Source organism: Lithobates pipiens, unplaced genomic scaffold, assembly GCF_037356315.1.
Source record: "Lithobates pipiens isolate NorthernLeopardFrog02 unplaced genomic scaffold, aLitPip1_a1.2 Scaffold_1, whole genome shotgun sequence".
Lineage (NCBI taxonomy): Eukaryota > Metazoa > Chordata > Amphibia > Anura > Ranidae > Lithobates > Lithobates pipiens.
Window position 1 is genome coordinate 196,522,043 of NW_027507685.1, and position 19,367 is coordinate 196,541,409.

The 19,367-nt window shown below is 43.1% G+C and overlaps 1 protein-coding gene across 1 annotated transcript in view; it reads right to left on the bottom strand.

Moving 5' to 3' along the window:
• The window catches only part of LOC143981731 (synaptosomal-associated protein 25-like), a 45,047-nt gene that overhangs the window by 4,200 nt on the left and 21,480 nt on the right, over window positions 1-19,367 (bottom strand). The window contains exons 5-7 of the mRNA XM_077479785.1: window positions 15,886-16,000; window positions 8,580-8,705; window positions 8,072-8,216 (exon numbers count right to left, since the gene is read on the bottom strand). Coding sequence (XP_077335911.1) covers window positions 8,072-8,216; window positions 8,580-8,705; window positions 15,886-16,000 — 386 coding nt within the window. The remainder of the gene's footprint in view (window positions 1-8,071; window positions 8,217-8,579; window positions 8,706-15,885; window positions 16,001-19,367) is intronic.

Here is a 19,367-nt window from a genome sequence, read left to right on the forward strand (position 1 = left end):
CACATAAAGTTCTTGTACCAAAAAATACCATGCATAATCAACAACAGCAAATCTAATGTACTGTACCCAAGACACCAATCAAGTTTTCTCTTTCATTTCTGTACATGTTTGTGGACTAAATGGTGTCAGCCCTGTCCAGTTGTCTTTTGCTAAAATATCCAAAACCACCCCTGTATCTTATTCTCAACAACAAAAAGACTTGTCGTTCTATAGTCCCAAGGAAAATTATTTTTTATTCACTTGTAAGGTGCCTATGAAATTTCTCGAAATGTTGACAAGTTAATATCCTAGCACAGCCCCCTCCCTCTTTGCACATTATACTCCTCTCCTCTCTTGGGAGTGTCTAATTACTGTGCTGACCCAGCTGCTCCACCTCTCCATTCACCGCCCTACATAACCTTTTATGTAGATGGTGGGGAAGGAGAGAAGGGGAATACTATAGATTGTCACATGAGTGAAAGCTCTAATGCCGCGTACACACGAGCGGACTTTTCAACATCCAAAGTCCGAAGGACTGAGTCCGTCAGACTATCCGATCGTGTGTGGGCTGCAACGGACTTTTGACTCGCCAAAGTCCGAAGGACTTTAGAATATGGAACATGCTTCAAATTTTCCCGAAGGAACTCCGCCGGACCCGGTCCCCTTCGAAAAATCCGCTCGTGTGTATGCTACTCCGACGGACTAAAACCGACGCTAGGGCAGCTATTGGCTACTGGCTATGAACTTCCTTATTCGAGCCGAGTCGTACGTCATCACGTTCGAATCCGTCAGAGTTTAGTGTGATCGTGTGTGGCCAAGTCCGCTCAGCCGAAAAGTCTGTCAGAACTCCGTCGGAATTCCAGCAGAACTCCGACGGAACTCCTTCGGAAGTCTGTCGGACATAAGTCCTCTCGTGTGTACGGGGCTTAAGTCTGTTTGAGCGACTGACCTCACATCCATGATGGTGGCACCCAGCAGCAGTCTCAGGGCTTTTTTAGATGTCTACATGCAAAAATATGTTAAATTCACATATAATATTATGGGGATTGTTTGATTACATGAATGGTCCTCCGACAGGGTCTCTTTGAAATACACTTTAAAGGGGGGTATTTTTAAAACTTTGCATAGCAATTCTCCCAGTTAAAGTGCATGTACATTCATTCAGTGCGAATGGGGCAAAAAAAAAAATCAACGTTATTTCCTGTGCTGGACAAATGTTTCACTTTTCATTTAAAACTGAATATATCACATTTGACCACTAGATGGCGATAAGTATCTTAGAAAATTCCTATGACACTTAAAGCCATCTAGTGGCCAAATGTAGCATTTTTCATTTTCAAATCAATGAAAAACATTCAACAAGCACAGACAATAAGTATAACAATATGATAAGTGTGGTGCCGACAACATAAAAAATACAAATGTGTGTGTATATAAGTGCAGATGCCCCTTTAAATGGATGGGCCCACATTCAAATCAAAAACATTAAGAACGTAAGGCGCTACTATAACACTCCAGAAAATGGAGCACAGAAAGTGGAGCACAGAAATTAGCCTAACGTGGTTGTTTTTTTTGTTTGGTTGTTTTTTTTTTTACTTGTCCAGTATAACAACTTCATCACATCTACCTTTTGTGTGGCCAAAACTTCTCTTACTGCATATTAGGGTAACATGAGAAATATTTTAATATTTATTACTGTGAAAAAATAGCAACATGGCACAGAGGTAAAAACATAAGCTCCACCTGAACAGTTAAAATAGACTCCTATATAAAGAGTACAATAATAACAATGGATGTGCACAAGCAGACACAACTATAAATGACACTGTACAATATAACAACAGTAGAGGTATAGTCCTAACGCGTTTCAACCCAATCAAGGGGTCTTCTTCAGAGAAATGGTCTGTTATAAAACAAAGATGCAATAAATAAACACATCAAATGTTAATTATACTGGGAATACCTTGTATTTTTTAGTATAATGTACCCAGTACCGCACGTCCAAGGAGATAAAATAAATAAAGTGCTTTTAGTGGAGTTCGCCCTCGGGGTGGTGCATCGATTTCCCTTCACGTATCAAGAGTGTTACCAGATCCAAAAATATCACCAAATGCCAGGAGGGAAAGGTCAAAGGTCCAGAGGTGTGGCTCACGGGAGGTCACACAGATACCTCACCACCCATGGGTATAGGGAGTGGGTGCGGACGTTGGCAGCCGGACAATATGGTGAGTCACACCTGTGATAGAATCCCAATGTATAAATAAAATGAGGGACATATATTTTTAGCGTATGAACACAAGGTGTATATACAGCATGAAACTATTGTCATACCTATAATCTATGTATATAGAGGATAACCACACCTAGATGTTTAGGTATATCTATATGATAATTTGAGAAGGAAGAAAAGGGAGAAGGAAAACAACGCTCACAGACTCGGTTTCTGATAAATTCCAAAGAAAAAAAAAAAGGGAAAAAAGTGAAAAAAACTATAAAAAAATGATAAATAGATAAATAAATGAATCAATCAACGAAAAGAGAAAATGACAAAAACAGCAAAAATAGGTGAGAAAAAAGGATTGCTGAATAAGAAAAGTGCCAGTGAGGAGGTAACTAATATGTGTATGAAGCAACAAAGCTGTATGTATACTAAAGCCGCGTACACACGGGCGGACTGTCTGGCCTACTTAGTCCGCCAAAACACATTTCAGCGGACAGTCCGCTCGTGTGTGGGCTTCAGCGGACTTTTTCAGCGTGCAGTCTGGCGGACTAAGTATTTCGGAATTTCCGTAATACTGTCCGTCGGACTCGCATTTCGGCAGACAATCCGCCTGTGTGTGTGTCAGTCCGCCGTACTTTTGAAATGAGCGGACTTTTCCCGCCCGGAGAAAAGTCCGCTCATTTCGAGCGGGTATCCAGGTAGGCGGGGCCCGCGAAGGAGACGTCGCTGGCCCCGCCGCCTGGTATGGACTTAAAGGGGAACCCCAACACCGAAAAAAAACGGCGTGGGGGTCCCCCCCAAGTCCATAACAGACCCTTGTCCGAGCACGCTACCCGGGCGGCCAGGAAAGGGGGGCGAGCGAGCGCCCCCCCTCCTGAGCCGTACCAGGCCGCGTGCCCTCAACATGGGGGGTGCCTTGGGGAAGGGGGGGCCGCGCGGCCCCCCCACCCCAAAGCACCTTGTCCCCATGTTGATGAGGACAATGGCCTCTTCCCGACAACCCTGGCCATTGGTTGTCGGGGTCTGCGGGCGGGGGGCTTATCGGAATCCGGGAGCCCCCTTTAATAAGGGGGCCCCCGGATACCGCCCCCCCACCCTATGTGAATGAGTATGGGGTACAATGTACCCCTACCCATTCACCTGTAAAATAAAAGTACCAAAAAAAACACAACACACGAGATAAAATACTTTATTGCACAGCTCCGGGGGTCTTCCGTCTTCGGGGGTCTTCTCGCCGGACTCCTCCGCTATCTTCTTGTAGCTCTTTTGCTAGCGGAGGAGTCCGGCTTTCTTCCTCGCCGCCAGCCTCTTCTCCCGACTTTGGGGGTCTTGTCCCCCTCTTCGGTTCTTCTGCCGGGCCACCGCGCCTTCTTATAGCTCTTTTACAGGCGGTGGCCCGGTCTTCTGTCGCCGCCGTCGCCGCCGTCGCCGCCGCCTTCCGTTCTTCTTCTTCTTCTTCTTCTTCTTCTTCTCCAGGAGATGTTGCCTCGACGATCTCTCCGGCCGGAATGCCAGGGACGCACTGCGCGGCCACTTATATAGGGACAAGGGGCGGTGTCACATGGCTTTATGTCACATGGGTTGGTCACATGGGTTGATGTCACATGGGGACTATGACATCGTAAGGGGCGGGGTCACCATGTGACACCAACCCATGTGACATAAAGCCATGTGACACCGCCCCATTGTCCCTATATAAGTGGCCGCGCAGTGCGTCCCTGGCATTCCGGCCGGAGAGATCATCAAGGCAACATCTCCTGGAGAAGAAGAAGAAGAAGAAGAACGGAAGGTGGCGGCGACGGCGGCGACAGAAGACCGGGCAACAGCCTGTAAAAGAGCTATAAGAAGGCGCGGTGGCCCGGCAGAAGAACCGAAGAGGGGGACAAGACCGCCGAAGTCGGGAGAAGAGGCCGGCGGCGAGGAAGAAAGCCGGACTCCTCCGCTAGCAAAAGAGCTACAAGAAGATAGCGGAGGAGTCCGGCGAGAAGACCCCCGAAGACGGAAGACCCCCGGAGCTGTGCAATAAAGTATTTTATCTCGTGTGTTGTGTTTTTTTTTGTACTTTTATTTTACAGGTGAATGAGTAGGGGTACATTGTACCCCATACTCATTCACATAGGGTGGGGGGCCGGTATCCGGGGGCCCCCTTATTAAAGGGGGCTCCTGGATTCCGATAAGCCCCCCGCCCGCAGACCCCGACAACCAACAGCCAGGGTTGTCGGGAAGAGGCCCTTGTCCTCATCAACATGGGGACAAGGTGCTTTGGGGTGGGGGGGCCGCGCGCCCCCCCCTTCCCCAAGGCACCCCCCCATGTTGAGGGCACGCGGCCTGGTACGGCTCAGGAGGAGGGGCGCTCGCTCGCCCCCCTTTCCTGGCCGGCCGGGTAGCGTGCTCGGCCAAGGGTCTGTTGTGGACTTGGGGGGGACCCCCACGCCGATTTTTTTCGGCGTTGGGGTTCCCCTTTAAGTCCATACCAGGCGGCGGGGCCAGCGACGTCTCCTTCGCGGGCCCCGCCTACCTGGAGACGCGCTCGAAATGAGCGGACTTTCCTCCGCGTGTGTGGGCGAGTCCGTTCATTTCAAAAGTAGGGCGGATAGTATGGCGGACTTAGTACGCCGTATTAGTCCGCTAAAAAAGTGGTGTGTGTGGTCAAGTCCGTTCATTCGAAAGTATGACGGACTGTCCGTCGGATTGTCTGACGGACTAAGTTGGCCAGACAGTCCGCCCCGTGTGTACGCGGCTTAAGGTGAATGAAAGTGCAGAGTATGTAAGTAATGTGAAAGACAAATAGTGACGAGGTGCCTAAAAGGAACCAGGTGTGTGTTGGTAAACGTGATGCTAACTTATGCATAAAAAATTACATAAGAGAAAGAAAGGTGCTGGAGTGGTGAGAAAGTAAAACAAAACAAAAAAAAACCAAAAGGTGGACATGCTAACCTAATTAGGTGAACAAACTCCATAGTAAAAATCAAGGCTATTACCTGAATGAATAAGATTGGTAAAAGGGTTCCCAAATGGGGAAGGGGGGGACTGTGACCAGAAACCTAGCCCGGGAAAGGTAACAGACGCAGTCACTGACTCAATTATATGGAGTCACCCAATCTATAATTTGATAAATAAATAAATAAATCAAAATATTATTCTACAGGAATTTCAAAGTGTTACATAAATATAGTAAATAGATAAATGCAGATCAGGAGGGAAAATAGCCAAGCATACTGTCCGAGAGCTAGAGGTTCCTGAGTCCTTCCTCACTGATAATAGACAATGAGTGTTCACTTCCTGTTAGGGAGGGATACTTTATATTAAACCCTGGGATTCCTCACAGGTGTGGGCCACCTGTCTAATGGCCGGTACTTGCCTCATTCCACATGGTCGCCTAATCAGGCAAGCCGCGTGTGGCCGCCCGGCGTCCCGGAAGGTCGCAAAGCGGCCCCGAAATGATGTCACTTCCGTCGCAACTGCGTGACGTCAGTACGTCACGTGCGTCCGCTTGGTGCGGGCGCACGTGAGGTACGCGTCCGGAAGTGTCCAAGGATGCCGCCGGCAAGGGAATAAGTGTCCCCCCCCTGACTGGGTGGGAACAGCCCACCCATAAGACAAAGGGAGACATGTGGAGGGGCTCATGTAAATAACCAAAGCCCCTCCTACCCTTGCCGGGGAGTCACGACAGAGCACCTACCTCCCCCAAAGCAGCTGGCGACCGGACCATGATAGTGGGGAGTGGCATTCGCCCCAGGGGGGATAAGACATGTGGTGCCAATGCTGTGGCACACCATATCAGTCCACACCCCCACCAAGGGGCAAGTGTAGGAGGGGCTTTGGTTATTTACACGAGCCCCTCCACATGTCTCCCTTTGTCTTATGGGTGGGCTGTTTCCGCCCAGTCAGGGGGGGACACATTCCCTTGCCGGCGGCATCCTTGGACACTTCCGGACGCGTACCTCACGTGCGCCCGCACCAAGCGGACGCACGTGACGTACTAACGTCACGCAGTTGCGACGGAAGTGACGTCATTTCGGGGCCGCTTTGTGACCTTCCGGGATGCCGGGGCGGCCACACACGGCTTGCCTGATTAGGCGACCATGTGGAATGAGGCAAGTACCGGCCATTAGACAGGTGGCCCACACCTGTGAGGAATCCCAGGGTTTAATATAAAGTATCCCTCCCTAACAGGAAGTGAACACTCATTGTCTATTATCACATGAGGAAGGACTCAGGAACCTCTAGCTCTCGGACGGTATGCTTGGCTATTTTCCCTCCTGATCTGCATTTATCTATTTACTATATTTATGTAACACTTTGAAATTCCTGTAGAATAATATTTTGATTTATTTATTTATTTATCAAATTATAGATTGGGTGACTCCATATAATTGAGTCAGTGACTGCGTCTGTTACCTTTCCCGGGCTAGGTTTCTGGTCACAGTCCCCCCCTTCCTCATTTGGGAACCCTTTTACCAATCTTATTCATTCAGGTAATAGCCTTGATTTTTACTATGGAGTTTGTTCACCTAATTAGGTTAGCATGTCCACCTTTTGGTTTTTTTTTGTTTTGTTTTACTTTCTCACCACTCCAGCACCTTTCTTTCTCTTATGTAATTTTTTATGCATAAGTTAGCATCACGTTTACCAACACACACCTGGTTCCTTTTAGGCACCTCGTCACTATTTGTCTTTCACATTACTTACATACTCTGCACTTTCATTCACCTTAGTATACATACAGCTTTGTTGCTTCATACACATATTAGTCACCTCCTCACTGGCACTTTTCTTATTCAGCAATCCTTTTTCTCACCTATTTTTGCTGTTTTTGTTTTTGTCGTTTTCTCTTTTCTTTTTTCTTTGATTGATTCATTTATTTATCTATTTATCATTTTTTAATAGTTTTTTTTTCACTTTTTCCCCCCTTTTTTTTTTTCTTTGGATTTTATCAGAAACCGAGTCTGTGAGCGTTGTTTTCCTTCTCCCTTTTCTTCCTTTTCAAATTATCATATAGATATACCTAAACATCTAGGTGTGGTTATCCTCTATATACATAGATTATAGGTATGACAATAGTTTAATGCCGTATATACACCTTGTGTTCATACGCTAAAAATATATGTCCCTAATTTTATTTATACATTGGGATTCTATCACAGGTGTGACTCACCATATTGTCCGGCTGCCAACGTCCGCACCCACTCCCTATACCCATGGGTGGTGAGGTATCTGTGTGACCTCCCGTGAGCCACACCTCTGGACCTTTGACCTTTCCCTCCTGGCATTTGGTGATATTTTTGGATCTGGTAACACTCTTGATACGTAAAGGGAAATCGAGGCACCACCCCGAGGGGGAACTCCACTAAAAGCACTTTATTTATTTTATCTCCTTGGACGTGCAGTACTGGGTAAATTATACTAAAAAATACAAGGTATTCCCAGTATAATTAACATTTGATGTATTTATTTATTGCATCTTTGTTTTATAACAGACCATTTCTCTGAAGAAGACCCCTTGATTGGGTTGAAACGCGTTAGGACTATACCTCTACTGTTGTTATATTGTACAGTGTCATTTATAGTTGTGTCTGCTTGTGCACATCCATTGTTATTATTGTACTCTTTATATAGGAGTCTCTTTTAACTGTTCAGGTGGAGCTTATGTTTTTACCTCTGTACCATGTTGCTATTTTTCCATGGTAATAAATATTAAAATATTTCTCATGTTACCCTGATATGCATTTATTATTGTTTTCTGCTGCCTAAAAACCCCGATTGTGGGGGAACTTGTTCCATTTTTTTCATTTGTGTGGGGTGAGCAGCACCCTCCAAGCCCTTTGTGGCCATGTGTTCTTTTCTAGTATCAAAACTTCTCTTACTAACCTTCTCCATGATTTTCTCCACTTGCTTGTTCTGGATGTCAATCTCATTTCCAACATCCAGTGCCATGCTACGCAGATTGCCTAGAATGCTCCCAACTTGATTTAAATTTTCTTCCATTTCATCTTCACGAGTATCCCTTGTTATTCTGTGGAAAAGAGTCATCAGTGTTCAGCATTAGGAGACTGGAAAAGTGGAGAAGAGGACATCTCTTAGATATGGCATGCGGTTGGGTGGTAGGTGGTGGCAAAGCCTTGATGGTTGTGACAATAGTTATGTATACTAACTGGGTTCTTAGCCTCTTTTAATTAAGTGAAAACTTTTGATGCAAGTGGCCCCAAAATGTTGACCAATCCAACTTATGACCTGACAGAGGTACATCACAACAGTAAGTGATTAGGTGTTTGATGGTGGTGAAACATAGGATGAGTCTTAATATAGTATGTAGGACATTCAACCAATTGAAAGTAGCTGAGTTTCCCTGAGCTGCTTTGTTTGGACTTTTTTTTACCTTCGGATGTAACTACCACTCATCATCATGCGCTCTCTTTCATCGGCAACATGAGAAGGCTGACTGGAGATTACTTCATCATTGGATTTACCCCACACTTCTGTGTATGTAGAGCTGTTCATCATTCTAAGATGGTACAAGAAACAAAAACAGGACAGACATGAAGAGAAAATGACAAGGATGGAAGAGATAAGGAAAGGTTATCAATGTAAAGCTTAACTGATACTTCTGTAATACCACTGTAAACTTGAACCATGACTATCTTCTTGAATCTCTGAGAAATCCCATAGTATGTCATTCCCTCCAGTAGCCATATAGGAACTGTGGGGAAGCTTCCTTGATGGGGACACAGCAATAAAAAAAAAAAAAAAAACTGGACAGACTAACTCTTCCCGTTCTACCTCAAACTAAAAAGGAGTTTTGGTTGAAGTTGTACTTTAAAAATATGCAGAGGATAAAGGAGTTTTAAAGTTGGACAGTGCCCATGGCATCAAGCCCACCTGCCATCCTCTAATGCAAGCTAGACATTGAAAGGAAGAAAATTATTGTTCAAAGCGGGCAACGCTATTTTCATGTACATATTTTATGTGGTGTCCAATAATCTCCACACTATATCAAAATGGAAGGTGATGGTAAAGAGGAAGGAGAAGGGGCTACAAGCAAGGTAAATCAGAGCCATCATAGATACAAAGAAACAAAGAAGAATGAAGGTAGAAAGACCTAGTGATCCATTGAGTCTGTTCCTTTTTTATTTACAATATACTGTATATATATATTTGTATCGGTTTTTGTCTGGGTATAGATCTATGATTTTTCAAAGCATTTTTGAATAACCTCTCATTCTCTACTAAGCCCTAGATTTTTATTTATTTTTTTATAATTCCTTATTCAATGTTTTTGCACTCATACAGGCATAAATGGTTACAGGTGTACAGAACGTGGTGTAAATATTTAATTTCACAGAGTTCTATATGTTTAACCCGAGGTCTGTTTTTCAATAATGCCACGTGCACACAAGCGGAATTTCCGTCCGAAAAATCTTGGATGGTTTTTCCGACGGAATTCTGCTCAAGCTTGCCTTGCATACACACGGTCACACAAAAGTTCTCAGAACTTTCGACCGTCAAGAACGCGGTGGCATACAACACTACGACGAGCCAAGAAAATGAAGTTCAATGCTTCAGAGCATGCGTCAAATTGTTTGCGTGTCCGAATTGCATGCAGACGATCGCATTTTTGGGTAGGAACTTTTCCCGACCTAAAAATAGAAAACATGCTCTCAATCTTTTGCTGGCTGGAATTCCGCCAGCAAAAGACCAATGGAGCTTACACACAGTCGCATTTTCTAAAAAAAAAAGCTGTGCTTGTTGAATGTTTTTCATTGATTTGAAAATGAAAAATGCTACATTTGGCCACTAGATGGCTTTAAGTGTCATAGGAATTTTCTAAGATACTTATCGCCATCTAGTGGTCAAATGGGATATATTCAGTTTTAAATGAAAAGTAAAACATTTGTCCAGCACAGGAAATAACGTTGAATTTTTTTTTGCCCCATTCACACTGAATAAATGTACATGCACTTTAACTGGGAGAATTGCTATGCAAAGTTTTAAAAATACCCCCCTTTAAAGTGTAAACCCATAGCAAAGAAATTCTCCTATTTGCTCTTTTTGCCCTGTCAAAGAGACCCTGTTTTGCTGGTGGCATTTCCGATCGTGTGTATGCGGCATTAGAGCAGACTAGTCATACAGAGGCCCCAACACTGTAAGCCAATTGTGTAAAGTAATACATTTCATTTACTGATCTCTGCAAGTAACTTCAAAAAATATGACAGCATGTTGAGGATTCAAGTAATATTTTTATTACATATAAATATTCAATGAGTGTCCAGGTTATATTTAGTCATTTATTTTGTATATCACATTTCCATCAACCTTTCTAGAGATAAGGTCAAGGAAAAAATATGAGTTATGTAAGAAAGTGTATTTTTAAAGTGGAATTACATTGAAACACATTGTTAATAGTTAGAGTTTTTGGTGGTGGAGACCGTGTATCTTCTGACAAAATAATTGTATTCCCCTTCCTAATTAGTAATATTTTGATATTGTACACTGCATGAGGCACATTGGCAGCGCAGCATATACGCCTGGCATTTGTAAAATGCCAACAGTGGAAGCCAGGTGTTGAGGTAATGTGGGAGTTAAATAATCAGTGGTAGCCCAATGGCCAAAGAAAGAGGTCTTCAGTCCGTAAGAAGACAAGAAAGAGATAACAAGGCCACTGGAGCGATGAAAGGGGTGCAGACCTGTCATTGCTTGAGGGGTCCAAACAAAGTCCATTATATACAAATATGCAGTCATAAATGCACATTATGACGAATGCTCTAGGGCAGTGATTCTCAACCAGGGTTCCTCCAGAGGTTGCTAGGGGTTCCTTCAGCATTGGGCCATTTCTGCCTCTCGGATAAGTTCCCACCGACTCCATTGATCTTTTTAGCTATCTGTAAGGAGGTAATTCTTCCCAATGACCACAAGTGTAAGGACCATTCTTCCCACTGACCATCACACTAATGTATCATGAGTTGTAGGATTCTAATTTTTAGCAGGGCTTCCCCAAGACTGGAGAGCTATTTCAAGGGTTCCTCTGTGTTAAAAAGGTTGAGAAAGGCTGTTCTAGGGAATGGACCCACTATGGCCACTTTGCCTCCCACTATAGTTCTGTTTTAAAGTGGGAATCAAGGCAAAACTTTTTTTGTTTTTGATAGCGTTGGAACTTCCATCAGGATTATGTTGCTGTCTAAAAACATCAAGAAGTGAGGCAGTCTTTTCAAAGTAAGAGAACTAATACATTTATCCAGTATCACAAGAAAGTGTCCCTTATGCCGTGTACACACGACCGGACTTTCTGGCAGAAAAGGTCTGATGGAATAATTTCATCGGATATACCAATCGTGGGCTTCAGTGGACTTTTTTTTTTTTTTCAAAAAGTCAGACGGACCTAGAAATAGAACATGTTTTAAATCTTTCCGACAGAATCAATTCCTATCGGGAAAACTATTTGTCTGTATGCTATTCCGACGGACCAAATACGACGCAAGGGCAGCTATTGGCTATTGAACTCCCTTTACTAGTCCCGTCGTACGTCCTCGCGTTCGAAACAAACGGACTTTGGTGTGATCGTGTGTAGGCAAGTCCGTTCGGTCGGAACTCCGTCAGAAACTCCAGGTGGTTCTCACCCACCACCACCCCATCTGTCACAATGACACTTGTCAGATTTTATTGTTGTTTCTTCTGTAGCAATCAAGTGGTGGAACCCCAGCAGGTGACATCCAGACATCCAACACACCTGAAAGCGTGTCAGATGCTGAAGATAGTGCCGCCTGAGTGAGGATTTCAGGAAAGGGGGTGTGACAGGTAAGTATATAGTCTACCCTGGATCCTCTTTAACCCCCTCAAACTTTCCCTTTGGGAGCCCCCCCCCCCCCCCCCATGGCGCCTATTACTGAGACAGAATGGGGAACTGCCTTTGTAAACAAGGAGATTCCCCGTTCTGACAGGTGACATGACAGAGATCTACTGTTCCCAGTGATCGGGAACAGTGATCTCTGTCATGTCCCAGGCAGCCCATCCCCCCCTACAGTTAGAACACACTGAGGGAACACATTTAACCCCTTGATTACCCCCCAGTGTTAACCCCTTCCCTGCCAGTGACAATTAAACAGTAATCAGTGGCTATTTATAACACTGATCGCTGTATAAATGTCACACTGGTCCCAAAAAGTGTCAAAAGTGTCTGATCTGTCCGCCGCAATGTTGCAGTCCCACTAAAAATCTCTCAGGTCGCCGCCATTACTAGTAAAAAAAAAAAAAAAAGCCATAAATCTGTCCCCTATTTTGTACAACTTTTGCATAAGCCAATCAATATATGCCTATTGCGTTTTTTTTTACCAAAAATATATAGAAGAATATACCGTATATCAGTCTACTGATGAATAAATTAGCTTTTTTGTTTTTTAATGAATAGTAAGTAAAAAAAAAATATATATTTTTTAAATTGTTGCTCTTTGTTTATAGCGCAAAAAACAAAACAAAAAAAAACACAGTGGTCATCAAATACCAAAAGAAAGCTCTATTTGTGAGGGAAAAAAAGGACATCAATTTTCTTTAGGTGCAATATCGCACAACCGCACAATTGTCAGTTAAAGCAAAGCAGTGCTGTATCGCAAAAAATGGCCTGGTCATTAAGGGGACAAATTCTTCCGGTCCTTAAATGTTTAAGATGCACATCCAAGAGTCTTTAAAAAATATCCATACTCTGTGCTGACACCACCAATGGTGGAAGAGAGTTCCACAACCTTATTGCCCTGACAGTGAAAACTCTCTGCAAAACTCTCTCCAACCATGTACAGGGTTTGCTGTATGTATGTTCCCCTATACCTGTATCTTGGAGCGCTTTAATAGAAATGGAGATATACCACCAACCATGGGAACCATGTCACAGCTAGAGGGAAGTTCTACATAATGACAATTTTAAATCATGAGCTTTGTACTATTTTAGCCACTTGCCAACCGCCTTGTAGCAGTTTTACTGCTACAGGGCGGTAGCTGTGTGCAGGATTACACACACAGAGTTAGCGGGCACGAAAATATGTGCCGCCGCCGACTCCCTCCCGCTGTCATTATGCACAACGGGAGCCGATCAAACAACCTATGCAAACAAGGCAGATTGCCTTTCTGTCAGTACAGAAAGCATTGATCCTGAATTCCTGCAAATCGGACAATAACTGACAATTTTTACACTTTTTTGGGGAAACTATGCACTGTCACTGTACTAATGACACTGGCTGGGGTGATCAAAGGGTTAGCTGTGTGCCTAGCCAGTGTTTTTGCACTGTATGGAAGGTGCTTTTATTAGGGGAAGGCAGTGACAAGGGTCGCCCCAGCCAGTGTCATTAGTACAGTGACAGTGCGTAGTTTTCACAAAAAAGCGTCAGTTGGTGTCCAATTTGTTCACCTTAATGTACAAATTTCATAAATATAGCCTATAGTTTGTAGAAGATATAATATTTGCGCAAACCAATCAATAGATATTATTGTGATTTTTTTTTTACAAAAATATGTAGCAGAATACATATTGGCCTAAATTGATGAAGACATTTGATCTTTTACAGTTTTTAATTGAATATGTTTTATAGCAGAAAGTAAAAAATATTGTTTGCTTTTTTTTTCAACACTGTCAGTCTTTCTTTGTTTACAGCGCAAAAAAAAAAAAAAGCAGAGTTGATCAGATATCACCAAAAGAAAGCTCTATTTATGAGAAAATACATTTTATCTGGGTACAGTGTTGCATGACCACGCAATAGTTAAAGTAACGCAGTGCCATCTCGCAAAAAATGGCCTGGCCAGGAAAGGGAGCTGAAGTGGTTAAAGTTGTGTAATAAGCTTTGATATTTCTAAAATTTGTTTTGTTCCTTGTATTATCCGTATTGAGAACATCCGTGACCTGTTGCAATTTTTTTTATATACAAAATGGATTTCTATAACCCCTCTGGGACTGGAACTATTTAATGCCTTTGTAGCACCCTGGCATTAGGCAGGGTTGCTAATAAATTTAGTTATGCTAGGTGGTCATTAACCTAGCTAAGCGGTAGTTGTATCCACAGATTATTTTGCCCTAAAGCCTGAACCTGGTGCATTTCTCTCATCTGTCAATAGGTGGCACTGCTGCCTTTGGCATTAGAATGACAAGACCACAGTGAGTTCAAGTTGTGAATAGACATCATTTCTCAGCCAATCATATTTGTGGCTAAGCATGCTGGGAAAGTCTATTTAAATGGCAAATGAGTCAGGTGATTGGTGTTCTTTTAGCCCCAGGCTGAGGCCTGGGGGCTGTATGTGAAGCAGCAGCTGAAGGTTAGGCCTAAGCCACGTATGTAAAGCAGCAGCTGAAGGTGAGGTCTAGCCACGTGTGTGTAGAGGCTTAGACTGAGGGGAGCCTGATCATTGCAGAGGTTCAGCCGGACGGTGAACTGAGTGTTGCCAGAGGTGAAGGGGAAGCAGTTGCCACATGGGACGACCACTCCTGTTACCAGAGGCAAGTGAGAACCAGAGGTCAGAGATAAAGGGGACATCGTTGCCAGTAAGGGACAACTACTGCTGTTATCAGAGGCAAGGTTTATGAAGACTGAAGAAGTACCAGAGCAGCCTTTTTCACTAGCTGGGGATGGTGAACAAGTTGGGAAAGCTTCAGCATTCAAGTCAGGGACCCAGCGGGTGAGTGTGGGTGACACTTGAAGAGGATTTAGCTGAGAGCCAAGCCAGGGACCCAGCAGGTAGTGTTGGTGATGTTTGGAGCGAGTATACAACGGGTTAGCTGTGGAAGAGCTCAGGGGATCCAGCAGGCGGCTGGGATCTGAAGGTCTGGTGAGAAGACCGGCAGCTCAGTGAGAAAAGATACAGCGGGAGGCTATAAGATGGAGGCCAGGTCCTACACAACGGGGTACCAAGTCTGGTATGTGTACAGATCTCTTTCAAAGTCAACCTACAAGTTTAGTTGCCATAAGAGACAGCAGTTCTACAAATACAGTGCTGCAACCAGCTTAAAGGCCCTCAACCTTTATAGCTGTCTGCCTATTCTGTCTCAGAGTCTGCCAATTGCTATTGCATCTGCCTAATTGTGTTCAGGTCCTAACCTTCTCTCCCCCAGGTCTTGTTAAGAGACAATAAATCTCTTTAGTTCGCATTCAAAAAGTGACTAGTACCCAATCATTCTATCTTGCATTACGCCCACTATGCCTAGTAACCCACTCTACAAAGAAGGTTGTCAGCTGTCCCTGACTCTGGGGGTCACCATTAGACCTCTAGGGGTTCGGGGCCTTCATAACCAGAACAAATATTGGCATTTTGCAGAGTGTATCCACTGGTTCTTTAAAGCTCCATTCAGAAAGCTAGCATACCAGGACAACAATCGTTATTTAAAAAACATTAACAGTTATTTTTAGCTACATGAAAATTTGAAAACCACACAAGGCTAAAATATAGATCCTTGTCCTTGTTTAATAGCTTTGTGAACATAAAATGTACTGTTTTTCTGGGAAAAAATTGTCTTTCTTCTGGTAGCACACTTGATAGCAATCCTGCACATGATAAAGCTGTTGGGACCACACAATGATCGTTTTACCATATAAAGAGTTGTCTTTTTTCTGAAATGACATTGAGGTTATAATGCGTGGTCAATTTAGATGTGCTGATAAGTCTTAGTGATGTTCTCAAGTTAATTTAGACAAGTTGTGAATACAAACACATACCTGTCACAACACGAGCACAGTCCACAGCATTTCCCCATGTCAGTGAGGTTCTTCTCTGCTTCTCTCATATCCTCATTAATCTGCTCCAGACCCTTATCAACAAGCTCTAGCTGCTCTGAAATCATAGAGGATGGAGGATAGATTATTATTATTACACATTTTATATAGCGCCAACAGTTTATGCAGCGCTATACAACTTGATGATAGAGATAGAGATGATAGAAATGATAGTGATATAGAGATTTGATAGATGATAGAGATAGAGCTGATAAAGAAAGAGATAGAGATGATAGAGATAGATGATAGAGATTATAGAGATAGAGCTGATAGAGATAGAGCTAAAGGAGATAGAGCTGATAGAGATAGAGAAAGAGATTGAGATGATAGAGAAGATAGAGATATAGATGACAGAGAAAGAGATCGAGATGATTGAGAAAGAGATCAAGATGATAGAGATGGAGATGATAGAGCTATAGATAGATAGCTAGATAGTGATCGATTAATTGATTATATAAATGATTACATAAATTGATTGATTGATGATTGCAGATAGAAAGAATGATTGAGTGAATACATGATAGATAATTAACAATATTAATAACTGAGAGAATGATTAATGTGTAAGTTCACCTTTCAACAAAATATGAAAAGGTAAACTAGCACACTACACCCTCCCCACACCCTCCCCCCCTCCCCCGGTTGCACTAACCTCTGTCAGTGATTAGCTCTCACTGCCCACCACCATGCACTGATGCAGCAGGCAGGGGATTTAAAAGCTACAGCCTTCTGGCCTTTTTTTCTCAAGGACAATGGGACAGATCAAATCGATTCTGATTGGTCAGCACTGACATGTGATTGCTTTGATCAATCAGAATCTCTCTGATCTGTCCCAGTGTCCCCAAGAAAAGAAGGGGAAGCAGATTGCAGCCTTCAAATCCCTAAACCACTGTGTGGGCAGTGAAAGCTAATCATCCACAAAGTAAGTACAGTGGGGGGTGGGGGATCTGTAGAGTGTTAGTTCATCTTTTCACTTTTTGACTTGTACTTTAAATGATGGATATATAAATAGATAGATAGATAAATAGACAGACAGACAGACAGACAGACAGACAGACAGATAGATAGATAGATAGATAGATAGATAGATAGATAGATAGATAGATAGATAGATAGATAGATAGATAGATAGATAGATAAGCTGGCCATACATTATAGAATTTTCTTATTCAATATTCTTTAGATTTTCCTTCAACTATTTAGTCCAAGGGCCTGCCTGATTGAATACAAATTGAAAGTGTTTAGGTTTGACCTCCACATGGTTTTGGTAAATCTAAAGGAAAATTGCACAAGTTGCATATATATATATATATTCATAGGTGTGCTGCACAGCCTATTGCATTAGGATGTGCACCTCAAAGCTCAAACACATGCATTTGTATATGTGTGTATGTATGTATATATATATATATATATATATATATATATATATATATATATATATATATTGTGACAGAGCGAGGCTCTGTCCCTATGAAATTGGAGGAAAATGAGACACAGACACAGAGTTTGCATATCTGCGGACTGCAAGACTACAGAGTGTAGCTTTTAAATGGAGAAAACTGCTCTGTCAGTTTTCTTCAGGTTTTGCTAGTTTTGGATGGGATTCTGTAGTCTGGAGATCCCTGAGAGTCATGGGTGGGACGGGATCTCCAACCCTGTGTCCGGGTCTTGAGGATAACGAGCAGGGTGTGTGCCCAGCTGCACACAGGCCATATAACGAAGGGCTGTTGGGAATAGAGGGTGGAGGATGGTGGAGTGTGAGCAGCTTGCTGCTTGAAGCTGTGCATGTCCAAGGAGCCCAAATCTGTGTGCGTTGAAGGATTGAAGCTGTGTGCGTCCAAGGAGTCCAAAGCTGCGTGTTGAAGGGCTTGAAGCTGTGTGCGTCCAAGGAGCCCAAAGCTGTGTGTTGAAGGGTTTGAAGCTGTGTGCGTCCAAGGAGCCTAAGACTGTGTGCATCCAAGCAGCTGGTTTGAGGGGCAAGTACCTATAGCAGCACTACTGCTGAAGAGTAGCCAGGTGGGCTAGCATTTTCATTTGGATTTTGTGTATTTAATTTAAGCTTGGACCCCTGCGTGGGATTCCTGGATGGACTATTGCTTTGTTTTTCTTTTAATAAACGTGGGCTACCAGGCCCTTAACTAGAAATGCCTGTCTGATGTGGACTAAAAATGCATCTAACCACTTGAGCTAAACACCCCACTGTCACAATATATATATATATATATATATATATATATATATACAAGCCTATGTATATATTAGAGAGAGAGATTAGTGAAATACAGGGTTTTCATTGCTGACTTCCCTCTACAATATTATTTTCCTGGCTGTCCCTGGCTTCAATACTTTCTCAGTCACTACCCGGAAATAAGCATGCAGATTAAAAGTCTTATTGAAGCTCCTGCTACAGGTCATATTAAAACAAGAAGCTCTGCAATTGCAGCCTCTGTAGCAGCATACTGCAGGTTCCCTAATTGGCACTCTATTAAGCTTGTCCTCTTGTCTTGTATAAATTAGAGAAGAATTCCACCTTGTTCATGTTTTAGAAATGAAAATGTTTTGTTGTGCAGCAGACCAAATGTAGTATTTGTTACTTTGAAAGCCAATTCAAAAATAAGTTTGAGCTGCCCTAGGTGTGAACATTGTGTAGCCACCCTGCCATATGAAGGAGTGACTGGTGGGGCTACAATAGCAACATAGTACATAGGACTGAAAAAGATCTAAGTCTATCAAGCTCAACGTATTCTAATGTTAACCTGTTCACCAATGCCAGGAGCCTGGTGGACAAGATGGGTGAACTAGAGATACTATTGTACGAGGAGGATTTGGATTTTGCGGGAATTTAACCACCTGGTTCAACAGCACTCATGATTGGCTGGCAAACATTCAAGGGTATACCCTTTATTGCAAGGATAGAGAGGGTAAAAAAGGGGGAGTGGTATGCCTATATATCAAGAATAATGTACAAGTGAATGTGAGTGAAGACATCACTAAGGGAGCTAGAGAGGAGGTGGAATCCTTATGGTTAGAGCTCCAAAGGGATGAAGCTAAGGAGGAAATAATACTGGGAGTATGCTATAGGCCCCCTAACCTGAGGGAGGAAGGGGAGATAGATCTCCTATCACAATTTGGATTAGCAGCAAGGATGGGAAGTGTTATTATAATGGGGAATTTTAATTATACAGACAGACTGGGCTGAGGGAACTGCGCATTCATCTAAGGCTCGCCAGTTCCTAAATGTCTTGCAGGACAATTTTATGGATCAGATGGTAGAGGCACCCACTAGAAATAAAGCGTTACTGGATCTAGTGATTACCAGTAATACAGACCTGATCACGGATGTGGAAATACGGGGCAATTTAAGGAACAGAGATCACAGGTCAATTGGCTTCACACAAATTGGAAACATAAAGGGAATACAA